Below are 13,083 nucleotides of genomic sequence, written 5' to 3'. Positions count from 1 at the left end.
GGTCAGCAAACACCACAGAGTTGACCCCTAATCACAGCCCTGGTCTCACTGGAGTATCTTTCCCAATGAGCCAGGGACTGCATCTGCTCCTCCGGGGTCCTGGTTCCTGTACCGTGAACAAGCGCTGTTCCCTGGTATCTGGGCACCCACCAGGCAGGAGCAGATGACCTCATATCACCTCCAGCCCCACAAGCAGAACACCCAGGTCAGCCCCTGAGGAGAAATGGTGCCAGGCAGAGGTAATCCTGGCCGCACGGGACAATGTCTGAGAGTCGCATCGCTGGTGCCACAGGACACGAGGGAAGAAACATCCAATATGAAACTCCCAAGCATCATGCTTGGGAGTCAGGTACACGTGGCTGCAGTGCTGTCTGGCAGTGGTAGATCTTTACTTTACTTTGATCTTCACGTTGAATGATTCATTTCCATCCTTGGAGTCGAGATCAGGCCCATGCGCTTGAGTGGTCTTATTCCACCAGAGAGGTGGACCCAAAGCACCGAGACAAGTGGCTTGGCCAGAGTTCTGCAATTCCCAGGGATGGGCCAGGATGGAGCCAGTCATCCAAAGTGTCTCAGCCAGCCACAGTTCCTCACATGACGACTCTGGTGCACAGACTACAACATTCTAACGGAAGGCTCCAGGAGCCCGGAGGGCAAGGGAAGAGTCCATCCCCACACAGGAGGCATGCACACAGGGATAGTCAAGGAGGGCCTGGGGAGTGATCCAGCCCATGGAGACGCTCCTCTTCCTCACCCTGGCACTGGCCTCAGTGCTGGGAAGGAACATGAGCTGTGGCACACCCAGAGACCTCCCATGGACTGACCCCAGGCAGGGCACCCCTGGGCCCGCATGCCACCAAGGGCAGCCAACATAAGCACAGGAACCGGATGAGGAGAGCCACCAGCTTCCTACAGGGCCTCTCTGGAGGTGGAACTCAGGGCCCCCACTATGGATCAAGCCTCAGCAACTGACCCCAATGGTGCCTATGCATCACAAGGCCATTTGGTCCCAGCCACGCACTTTTACTCACCTTGACAGAATCCAGTAAGCTCCGAGGGAAAAACCGCTTCAACCCAACATCTTTCCTGAAACACAGAAAGAAGCATGTTAACGAGTGCAAGGGCCCACCCAGCATGATGAACGTCACCAACACACAGAGGCACCTGAAGTTACTTCTTCCACAAACTACTCAAGAAAGAGGGCAGTCAGGCTGAGCTCCGCTGCTACGGGCACCTGGGATGAACAGGACAAGGTTCCAGAGCCCTCCAGATACGCAGGACAAGCTGGTGCAGAAACGAAGCCTCAGCACCCTCAAACTCACCACCAAGGCACCCTGAGAACCCTGTCTCTGCTGACTGACCGCCCAGTGCAACCTTCTGCTTCAAGCCAAGACTGAGAAACATTAGTGCCACCTGGGTGATCAGTGGAGACATATGTCATTTAAGTCTTTTTTCAAATCCCCTGGATGAATGCAAAAAAACTAATTTTTTAAATAAAACAATTTTGTTTTGGGGTCACACCCGGCAATGCTCAGGCGACTCCTAGCTCTGCACTCAGGAATGGCAGTGCTCAGGGGACCATATGGGATGCCAGGGATCGAGCCCGGGTCAGATGTGCACAAAGCAAGTGCACTACTCACTGTACTCTCTCAGGCCTCTCGATGGAACATTTTGATTACGAGATTCCTTTACCCAATCAAGATTCTGTCGTCTCAGTTCCAGAGACCATGAGTTAAAGCTGTAAAGATGAAGGCAGTCACAGTGGCTATCTTTAGCGTGCAAGATGCATCTGGAGTATGAAGGTCCCACCAGAGACTCCAAGCTCCAGTACAGGATCCAGTTCCACTAGTCACATCTTCCCTGCGAACTCAGGGACCTGCATGCAGTGGCCACTAGATGGCAGCCACGTGCTCTGAAAGGCACAGGATGTCCCTGCGAGGGACACTGGCACTGGGTGTTTCAGAGCAGAGCCTGGAATCCCCCCGGGGCCCCTAGGCCAGGCAGGTGCGGCCTCCCTTCTCCCCAGCACCTGCCAGTGGACCCCAGTTCTAGAGTCCCACAGCCAGGGAGACACTCTCCCGAGAGCTCATCGGGAAGAAAGCCGACTTCTGGGCATCGCAGGCGTGGCAGTCTCTGTACTCAGAGACAGGTCCCTCAGTGGGACCATGACAGTGAGGGGTGAATGTGGGGCCACTTTCCATGGGGCGCCGCGCCATGAGCTCCTCTGCAGGGAAGGCAGGGAGGGGGCAGAATTCAGCAGCATGAAATGACAGACACAGCCACCAAAGGCCAAACAGGGACAGCAGGTGACCTCCACAGGGACCTGCCCTGGAGTCAAGGAGCACTGGCTCCGAGCTGGACTCAGAGAACACAAATGAGGTGACCAGAGAGGCGGGAGCATCTGGAAGCACCACCACAGGCTTGCACAGCCCCAGCCACCCGCAGGGCATGGGAAGGCACATGGCAGGGGCAGGGCAGGCCCAGGGGAGCCGAGGACACAGGGGCAGGAAATGGACAGTCTGTCTCAGGGGACAGGAGTGCCTATTGTCAAGGGTGGGGGACAGAGGGAGCTACTTGGAGCTGGACTCAGGGAACAGGGTCGACCTGTGGCCTAAGATTTTAGGATGGGGGACAGGGACGCAGATAAAACCTGATCTCTATCCAGCTCAATAGGTACCAGTCACTAACTACAAGGGTCATTCCCAAATTTTTTAATCTTTAGAGAAGAAAAACTAAGAAAACCAACCAAGAATTAAACAGCAAAAACCAGGGCAGCACACACAGAAAACCCAAAACTAAGGTGAAACAAACAAAAAAGTATATGACGAGAAAGGACAATAGTAATAAAGGCAACGGAGCCGGCCCAGACCAGCCCTGTAAGGGAACATGCTGAGCCTGCCCAAAGACCAGGCTAGCTCTAAGACGCCAAACTTGGCACCACTATGAGACATGCCTGAGAAAGTGCCTGTGCAAAGAAACACAGCGTAAAAACGGAAAATAAAAGCTAACCGAAGGCAAGTAAAACAGACTTTAGGACAAAAAAAAAAAAAAAAAACCCAGAAAATTGCTAAGCACTAAAGAAGAAAATGAAGGTTTCCGAGCAAACGGAGGCGGGGACTCACTCTAACACCTCGTAGTTGGACTTCTTCTCCAGCGCGTTGCCCCGCATCTCCCAGTAGGATCGCCTGTGACCAGGGATGACAGAGAGTTTCAGATGCAAGGAGCGAACGTCTGCAAGACCTAGCCATGAGCCAGGCCCTGCGCGGCCTCCGTGTTCACCGGCCTGCAGCAGGAGCCCTGCCTCAGCTGTGGGCACTGAGTGGTGTCGCCGCTGCGCCTAGCCAGCAGAGCAGTGACAGGACCACGAACCACAGGGATGGGTCCAGGTAAGGAAGGGCAAGGGGCGTGGGCGGCACCAGGCAGTGTCCATGGTACATGGCACCCGCCAGGGCCTCCCGGAGGGTGACTTCAGAACTGCAGAGCTTCCTGGACCAAGTTCCAGTTGGATGGGAACTTAAACTTCTGGCAGGCACACATTCGCTCGCAGGGGGCTCAGCCGGCTGTGCAGCAGGGGAAGCACGACAATGCCAAGCCCCCGGGGCCATCCACAGGAACGTGCGGTCAGCTGGACAGCACAGGCCTCACCTGCTGTATCTCGTCACTTCCCTCTGGCCTCCTTAAATGGAAGGGCTGGATTACAGGGAAAACGAAATCGGGCACAAAGGGGGTGTGAGCTGGCTTCTGTGAGCAGGGGGGTCTCTTCTTTCTTACGGGGTGGGGGACACATGTGGGAATGTGGCAGGGCTGGGCGCTGAGCTGGGTCACAGCACGCAAGCCATCATCCCTGTACTGTCTCTCAGCACCACTGGGGGTTTTCCGGAGCGGAACCCTCGTTGGTCCAGCTCATGAGTCAGTGACACGAAAAGGGCCGGGCAGCGAGGTGGCACGGCGGGAGGAGGCTGGGGGTCCGGGGCGGCTCTCTGGGGAGCACGAGGCTGCCAGAAACCACCCACTTCCAACTGAAAGCGAAAACGAAAGGTTCTCCTGGCTGAAAGTGGGAGCAAGGTGTCTCCTCTGCTGCTCAGGTGGCGAGCCCCATCCCAGGAGGAACCGCCAGGCCAGCCCACACCACGCTGTGGACACAGGCCCCTCCTTACCGAATCTCGAGGCAACCCAGCTTCAGGGCGATTTCCTGGTCCACTTGGTCGGCAACCTCTGACATGTAGTCGCTCTTCACCTACAAAGGGAGGATGAGGCAGGCTGTGGTCACAGGCTGACCTCGCTCGCCCGCCCCTCTGTTCATGCCATGCCTGCCCTCTCCTGGACTGTAACAATAAAGAAGAGCAAGGAACAGGGAATGGCAGAAGCTTCTCCCGCCAGAAAGCCTCCTATGCCGTTGGCCTGGGAAGGGCCGAAAAGCAGCCGACTCCCTCCAACCCCAGCCACATCCAGCTGCTTCACGCCTTCCCTGTTGCCCGGGGCGGGGGACAACACAGACGCCTGGGCCTTCTCCCAACCAGCCCCAGTGTCCATGTCAGAGCCTACCCCGCATGCTCTGTGCCTCCCCAACACTTGGCAACACTGCAGGCATGAGGCCCAGCGGGGACCCACTGAACCTGGAACATATCCGAGGCCATGCCCAAGGGAAAGGAAGTGCAGCTAAGCTGGGCCTTCGACCAGCTGGGCGGGGGGACACCTTCAAATGTTAGGTGGGTACTGCAAGTGCCTCAGAGGCATGGCTGGAGAGACCGTACAGAAGGGAAAGTGCCGGCCTCGCATGCGACCAGCCGGGGTTCAATCCCCAACACCTCATCTGGTCCCCAGAGTACAGAACCAGGAGTGAGCCCTGACCGCCGCTGCGTATACCAAAAACCCAGAACTGGGGGAGTCCCTGACCAATCCAGATCAGCAGCTGAAACATGGAGCATACTGATGACAGAAGCTCAGGGCTCACTCCTGGCTCTGTGCTCGAGGGTCACTGTGTGTGATGGAGGAACTGGGAGAGAACACTCATTCTGAGGCTCAGTTCAGTTTAATGTTCCTCCTCCCTTGGAAAGGAACCCCATCGGCACTCAAGGGACCGTGCAGGGCAGAGATCTCACAAAGCAGGGGCTTGGTCCTTAGAGTTCTCTCTCTGGCCTGCACGTTTTTATATTTTGAATTTTATCGCCATAAAATCTGCATCTGCCCTGACTCATTATTTATATTCACTCTCTGGAGCTCGACAGAAAATGTGGAGGCTTTAGCTGCAGACAAATCTCCAAAGACCTTTGTCTTCCCGGCCCTAGTCTCCAGCCTGCCTGCTCGTCTGCTCAGAAGACATATACCCCCAGCTGACTGTGTCCACATTCTGAACTCTTCTTCTGCCGTCCACCAAGCCACCTCCAACTCCTTGGGAACTCACCCCGACTGCCGCAATCCCCCCCGACCCCTACGATTCAAACAGCTGCCGTGGAGCTGGAGTACCAGCCTCAGGTTCACAGACACGGGACTGAGACCCCACGCGGCTGTGGGACAGAATACGGGGCAGGAAGAATGTGGCGGCAGAAGGTGGTCACTGAGCACACAACTAAGAATTAACTCGGGGGGCCGGAGCAACAGTACAGCAGGTAGGGCATTTGCCTCGGTCGCGGCCGACCCAGGTTTGATTCCCATAGGGTCCCAGAGCCCTGCCAGGAAGAAGCCCTGCGCACTGCCAGGTATGGCACAAAAACCCAAAAGAAGGAAAAAAAAAGGGAAAAAGTCGAGATCAAACCCACTACAAATCTGAGGTGTTTCTGGAGCCCTTGTCCGCGTAAAGAAGTCACAGGTCGAGCAAATGAGACCCTGCTGGGAACCACAGACAAGCCCCAACAGAGCGCGGCTCCCAGCTTGCCAGGGCCTAGTGCCACCCTCAGGGCCCGCAGGGCCCCCGCCTCCACCTTCGCCAGAGGTCCCTGTCTTGCAGGGGCAGCTGTCCACTGAGCTTTCCCTGGGTACAGCAGATCATCAGCGAGCTCCGGGCACCAGGTACACCTTCCTCAGTGCCCTTGGGCCTCATACCCAGGGGAACAATCGACACTGACCAAGCAGTGTCCAGCCAACTGCCCTCTGGGCAATGGCAGGTATGATTTTTGTGAAGATCTAAAGCAACACTCGCTTACTTGATTTTCAGTCATTTTATCTGCAGGGGCCTCCCACCTGGAGCCTAGGAGACCTCGGGGGTCAAGCACGTGGTGAACCTCTGGCCAATGCCCCCACCCCAAGTCAGACTCGAGAGGATGAGGAACAGCTCAGTACACCAAGTAGCAGATTCATTTCTGGCATCACGTTGTCCACACTTCCAACTGGCTCTCTGGAAATCCAGGTACGGTGAGCCTGGCTTTGAACTGTGTTAAGAACTCAAAACTGGAGCAAGATGGCTTAGAGTGATAGCACAGCAGGGAGGGCGTCTGCCTTGCACGTAGCCGATTGGGTTTCAATAGTCCCCTGAGCACTGCCAGGCGTAATTCCTGAATGCAAAGCCAGCAGTAACCCCTGAGCATAGCCGGGTATGGCCCAAAAAGTTAAAAAAAAAAAAAATAGACCTCAAAACTCAAAACTCAGGTGATGAGGCAAGAGGACCTAAGCAGGAGCCATGAACTCAGGTGCTCGGCAGTCTCAGACACACTGAGAACAGTCCCTGCACAGCTGTCCCCAACACCAGCATCACGGTCTGCAACATCATCCACAGGGGAGAGGAGGCAGAGACCCGTCGGCCTCAAACTCAGGTGGCCGCACAAGTGAAAGGGGAGTGACAGCCCCTCTCCGCAGGGCAGGCCTGTCCCAGGGAGCCATCGGGCCCCTTGCCTCGTCTGCAAAGGGCCCCAAGGGGCGGTGGTCCGTCCTTCCCCTACGGCTGGCCTCAGGCATCTCCCGAGATTCAAGCTTGCCTCTGGCTGCTACAATCTGAGACAGACATAGCCTGGTGCCGCGCACATGGCCCTGTGTCGGATGACTATCACAGAATGTCCCCACAGACCCTCACAGCATCACCGCCTTCATTCCCTGATTCCAGTCCTAGAAAGGGCCTGAGAGCAGTGAGGATGGAGGCAGGAAGTCTGTGTGCCGGCCCAGGGCCCAGCGCTCCCCCTGCAGCAGTCCCCATCTTTGCAAAACTCCAGGCAGGCTTGCGCTGTCAGGAAGATCAGAAGCCTTGTCTGCCTGAGGTGACACAGCAGGCGTTAAGAGCAAGAACTTGAGGATCAGAGCGACAATAGCAGGGAGGGCGCTGGCGCATGGCCATCCCCAGCATCCCACATGGTCCCCCAAGCACTGCCAGGAGTGAGCCCTGAGTGCAGAGCCAAGAGTAACCCCTGAGCATCGCCAGGTGTGGCCCCCCAAACAAACACCAACAAACAAAAAACAGAGCCAGGACTCAGCAGAGGAGTCGTAGAAGTCTGGTGTGACCAAGGTCCAGGTGCACAGCAAGAACGGCAGGGCCCTCACTTCCTAGTTCATCTGGCCACCACCCCTGCTGGCTCTTATCCCCCCAACATGGCTGCTCTCCATCTCCCGGCTGGCCCCACAAAGCCACGTGGTTCTTTCCGGTAAAAACCTCTGAGAGCTGTTTTGGGTTTTGTGTGTTTTGTGCTGGCTTCTGGGCCATGTGGTGCCCGAGCCCAGGGACCCCCCCAGGCAAAGCCCACTCTCCAGTTCTGACTGGTCTCTCGGCCCCGTCCCACCCAAGGTTGACAATGGACCTGATCACAAACTTGTCTGTCAAATGCCAAAGAGGTACAAGAAACCCTGCACCCCACCTCTACTATCCGTCTCCCTGTTGGTCCTTCAAACACACCCGCCACTGTGTCCTGTGGACCCTCCTGATGATCGCCTGAGCATACAGGAGCCCTGGGACCCCCAGAAAAGACCAGAGTTCTCCTTCCAAGCAAGATCCCTGGCACAGATAGAGGCAATTTTAAAATATATGCAGGTGGGGAGGGATGGAGTAGGGGATAGGACAGAGTGAGGACAGGGATGGAGTGGGGGTCAGGACAGAGCAGGAGACAGGGATGGAGTGGAGAACAGGAGGGAGGGCAAGTGCCCGTTTCTGTTTGGAGATATCTATGCAGAAGAGAGGAGGCGGTGGGGTTTCTCCAAGACCCCAGGCACAGGGCACAGTTCCCAGAAGCCACCGTGGGGTCAAGAGAGAGACTACCATAGCGTCAGCCTTGGACCCATACTAACTTCACCTCCTTCCCAGAAAGACCAGGGTGACCTCCCCACAGAAATACCAGGCTCTGACCTCAGTTTCCTGAGCAGGGCTGCCGGCTCAACATGCTCGGACAGATAGGAAGCACTGAGGCACTAACGGATTTCCGATGAGTGTGGCAGTTGCGGGATAGTACAGTGGTCAGCATGTGTGTTCTGCATGTGTCCAACTCTCTATTCCTGGAGTAGCTCTACGCGTGCCCAACATCACGTCCTCCAGCCCACTTGGCTGAGTATCATTGGTGGAGATCCCTCATCCCTGCATCGCACTTGGAGACTCAGAAAACAGAATTAAACTGACTTCTGTGGGCTTGGAAAGGGCTCAGCTCAGGGTTGAATCTCCCACAGCAGACCAGGCACTCAATTCCCAGCACCCCAGATGGTCCCCCAATCCCTGCCAGGAGTGATCCCTGGGCACAGGATCAGGAGTAAGCTCTGAGCACCACCAGATGTGGCCCCCAAACCAACCAAAAACAGAAACTACAGGCATTCTACATTTAACTTACAGAACTACCAATGTCTATGGGGCCACACTGAATTGCAAGGTAGAAACATTTAAGGATTGTCACTTTGGTATTCTGAACCAATGTCCTCAGCCCGGTCTGGCCTCCCTTTCTTGGACTCCCTTCTGGCACGAGGCCATCTCAAGAGCTCGCAGGCACAGCGCCCAGTGGGAAGGAGAGCAGGTGAGCGATGGCTGAGGATTTCGCCAGGCTCTCCAATGCACACTGAGGCTGTGGGTGAAGCATATGCAGGGCACACATTCACCCAAGTTGGGTCCCAGGCACACAGTGGGTCCCCAAGTTCTGTGGCACAGTCCTGGAGGTTCCCAGGGTGGACTGAAGCCTGTGCAGTACCACACCCTCGCTCAACAGGGATGCTGGGCACTGGGGCACGGGATGAGCTCAGCGACAGGGCACTAGCCTTGCCAGGGAGGCCCTGCTCAATGGCTGGCACTGCACACAGATCAACAGAATCCCACCTGGAAAAGGTGAGCGGGATCTCGTCAGGGGAGGCACACAGGGGCCACGGCAGACACAGTGAGGGCGCCACATCCCACTTTCCACTCCTGAGAGGGAGCACTAGGCTCAAAGGCAGCCGACAACGGTAAGGGCTTGCTGAGAGCAAACCTGGAACAGCGTCGAGTTCCCCAGAGCAGGGGGGTCTCAAGGAGGGAAGTGGGAACAGTCATGGCGGGACACCCAAAGCCTCGCCAGCTGGTCAGCCTGGAAGGCACCAGGATCCACTCCAGCCCCACAGCCCCAAGGTGGGCTGGCCAGAGAATTTCAAGGTGACAGACCACTGAGAGGAGGAGGTCAGGGGTGTAGGATTACAGTTCCAAGCATTTTAGGTTTAACATTGGGTTGTCCTTTCTCCTGCAGGGAGCTTAGGTTAATTGAGTCACTCCACCACAATGCTCCCAAGGCAGACCCAATTCCATCAGGTGCTCCCAATCCTCTGTGTTTATCTTTAAACTCTTCTTTGTGCTCTGCTTCCCCTGTTAGTCACAAGTATCTCCTAATCAGACACTGCAACTTGTAAAGCCAAACCTTCTGATGGTTCTGGATTTTGCATATGTAAGTGAAATATTGCTTTTTCTCTTTTCCTTATGTCCTTTGCATATTTTTATTTGAGAGCAATGTCCTTTTTGCAGAGACACAGGAAGACAAGTAATGCTATGCTTTTGTAATTGACTCAAAATATTATCTACTCCTGGGCATCCATCATACTTACTTGACTTAAGCCTCCGTTGCCCTTAGATTGACCTTAGTTCCTTACACCCCAAATGGTGAGTTGTCCTGGGGGACTTGAATGGACCCAGGGCAAGTCGTAAGTTACCCTGGCTTTGAGATGGGGACACAGGACAACCTAAGCACCATAAGAAGTATAATAGGCTAAGAATACAGTCATGGAACAAACTCTGACATGACCCAAAAAGAAGTAACTGAATAAGGACACTGTTGGGGTTAGGAAAAACTAACCTGGCCTGAGGACTGTGGTCTGGGAAAAACAGCGAGATGTCCCCAGGAAAAGCCATCCTTTACCATGAGTACAGAGAGACCATGAAGCTTAATCTAGGGCACAGATAAGTATCTCTTCCTGTGTTCGTACAAAATGACTAGAAATATTATTAAGAATCAAATTTAACAAATGTTTAAAGGAATTGCCAGTAAAGGAGAAAGCAATATGCCCTTAGATGGAATTTCATCCTTGGAAGATCTCCTAGAAGAATCTAGAATACTGGAGCCCCTGGGTGATGATATTGCATCGTTGGGTGGATCTCCTAGTAGGGCTTTCCCTGAAGGAGGGGCTTTCCTTCTCTTCACTGTTTGTGCTAATATTCAACCACTCCTACGGGGAACTGCTGCCCCCCAGTCCTTCACAATTCCTATATAATGGCGCTCAGGGGTTTGAATAAACGGCCACTGATTACCAGTTTGTGGGTCCGTTCTTTCATCCATCGGTCACAGGGACAGTCACTGGCCCCTAACACACCAGGGGACCCCAGGTTACCGCGGGACGCTGCCAAAGACATCTCTCCACCTCAGGACAACCCAGTGGCTCTGCCACACACAGAGGCTGGGGTTGGGTTGGGGGGCCGGGGGGCTCCCTGGCACATGGCACCAGGTACCCGAGCAGGCCTCTGCTCCTCACCTCACAGGCCCCCATTTCACACTCTGTCTCTTTTAGGCCTCGCCCCACCCCAACCCCCAAGCATACCAACCTGAGAGCCTCACCCCAGGAATACCCAGCACCCAGCCTCTCTCACACATGCAGACAGCTGCCCTCTTACACACGCACACATGGATACCCGGGGCTTTCTCCCACTGCGCTGTGCCTGGGGGGCCACGGGGCCAGGCATCACCCAGGTCCCCTCCACAAGGCAGTTTCTGGTGTCCTTGTTTGTCTGAATGGCTGACGGGACCCTGACTCACTGGAGTATCTGGAAAGCCTGAACAACTCCCACAGTGCCATCTCAGAAGGCAGTTTTCACTCAAGACAAAACAGTCTGAGTGGGCGTTCACTAACAGAATTGTTTTCTTGACTGTGCTGGTGTTTGTGGTGCTGTGGTGACCCAGGCTGGCACACGGGAGGTGGTGCCTGCGCTTGGGCTGCACCCTGCTGGATCAAACCTTGTCAATGGCCCCAGTCATCCGTGGGAGGAAAAAAAACCCAAATCTTCTTCACCCCTCAGGCTGCGACAGCTCAGGTTTCGATGCATCTCATCCCCTCCCTCCCCAACCCAGTCTGGACTGTACACCTCCTTTATCCAGAGCTGAAACTTCCTCAAGGGGCATTCAGGAGCAAAATGGCATGTGCCCATGTGCCTGTGACATGCAGCTGACCCGTGGCAATGCTGCCTGATACTGAGAAGTGACATCCAGTCGGTCTTAGACCTGCGCGGTGCTTTATGCCACGTGCACCTACTGCCTGACCAAACCCTGCTGCTTGCGGCCGCTAGGACAAAGTCTTGTGCTTGCCTGGCCTCACCACGAAAACTGCTTTCAAGAGTCTGTGTGTGAAGCAGGTTTTGACAGTTACATACACAAGAGGCCAATCTGCGCCACTCACAGTAATCCTGCCACTTAAATAAATGAAAGACAAAGGCCTGATCACTTAGGGTTCAAGGCGGCCACAGAGGTCTCTATCAGACATGCTCACACAGAGGAAACGCCACAGAGCGTCAGAGACACAACGCAACACTTCTCCTGAGCACCAGGATTCTCACAGCCACACAGACAGGCTGCTGTTCTCCCGAATGTTAGACTACACTCACTCTACAATGGGAACACACCCTAGTAGGACTCAGATAGGGGAAACCGCTATGTTAATAGAGCACCCTTTGATACCTGTTGATAGAAGAAATTCAGAGTTGGCTTGTCTTCAGTAAACTGGTTTAGAAATCCTTTTGGCAAATAACGAATTCTCAATTCATACCTAAAAATTAATTCACAGAAACAACAATTAGATTAAGTTACTTCTCGATTCATCGCTCACAATAACAATATTATTGTACGGCAACTGCCAATTATTCTGAAATATGACTTAAATAAGCTAAAGGTGAATGTTCCATTTTAATCATTGATGGAGCGGGCTGCTGCGTGACACTGACCCACAAGCCTGTGAAATGGGAGAGGCCCCCACTCCCTGCTCCCATATCACACTACCCGTCAGTTCTCACATGTGGCCGCACCCGGTGCCAGCTGAGACTCATGTGGACCTTGCCACTGGGCTGTGCAGCTCTGAGAGAGCATGGGGTTGAGAAGCCACGGTGACCACCCACAGGAGCATGAAGGCTACTGACTTGCTTCCAGTCTTTAGCTTTCAGAAATGGTGCTGGGGTCACTACATCCTTCCCCTAAACAGAAACAGTGATTTAATGACCTTCAAGGAAACAGAATAAGCTCACTAGAAGGTTCTCTCTTGTAGGAGGGGTCTGTGCATTGTGTGGTATGTATGCAGTATGTGTATGTACTGTGTGGATGGTGTGTATGTGGTATGTATGCACTGAGTGTACTATATGTACAATGTGAGAATGTGGTACGCACTGTGTGTGTGTACTGTGGTATGTCCTATCTGGTATGTGGAATGTATGCAGTATATGTGTATAATGGAGTATGTACTGTCCGGTGAGTATATACACATGTGCATTGTGTATGCAATTTGTGTGTGTACGGTGGTGCGTACTGTCTGGTGAGTGTATGTGGTGTGTATGATGTGTACTGTTTGGTGAGTGTGTGTGGCATATGTGGCATGTATGTAGTATGTGTGTGCATACTGCAGTGACTATATGTGGCTTGGGTGGTGTGTATATAGTATGTGTATGTGTATACTGTGGTGTGTGCTGTTTGT

At 54.2% G+C, this 13,083-nt stretch overlaps 1 protein-coding gene across 12 annotated transcripts in view; it reads right to left on the bottom strand.

The window, feature by feature from the left end:
• PTK2 (protein tyrosine kinase 2) overlaps window positions 1-13,083 on the bottom strand; it is a 114,717-nt gene that overhangs the window by 56,702 nt on the left and 44,932 nt on the right. For all 12 annotated transcript variants that reach the window (XM_056110917.1, XM_056110918.1, XM_056110919.1 and 9 more), the window contains exons 4-7: window positions 12,081-12,168; window positions 4,158-4,237; window positions 3,123-3,185; window positions 1,032-1,086 (exon numbers count right to left, since the gene is read on the bottom strand). In XM_056110917.1, coding sequence (XP_055966892.1) covers window positions 1,032-1,086; window positions 3,123-3,185; window positions 4,158-4,237; window positions 12,081-12,168 — 286 coding nt within the window. The remainder of the gene's footprint in view (window positions 1-1,031; window positions 1,087-3,122; window positions 3,186-4,157; window positions 4,238-12,080; window positions 12,169-13,083) is intronic.

This window comes from Sorex fumeus, unplaced genomic scaffold, assembly GCF_029834395.1.
Source record: "Sorex fumeus unplaced genomic scaffold, SorFum_2.1 ptg000011l, whole genome shotgun sequence".
Classification (NCBI taxonomy): domain Eukaryota; kingdom Metazoa; phylum Chordata; class Mammalia; order Eulipotyphla; family Soricidae; genus Sorex; species Sorex fumeus.
The sequence above is the reverse complement of the archived record's forward strand: the minus strand, read 5'-3'. Positions and strand labels throughout refer to the sequence as shown.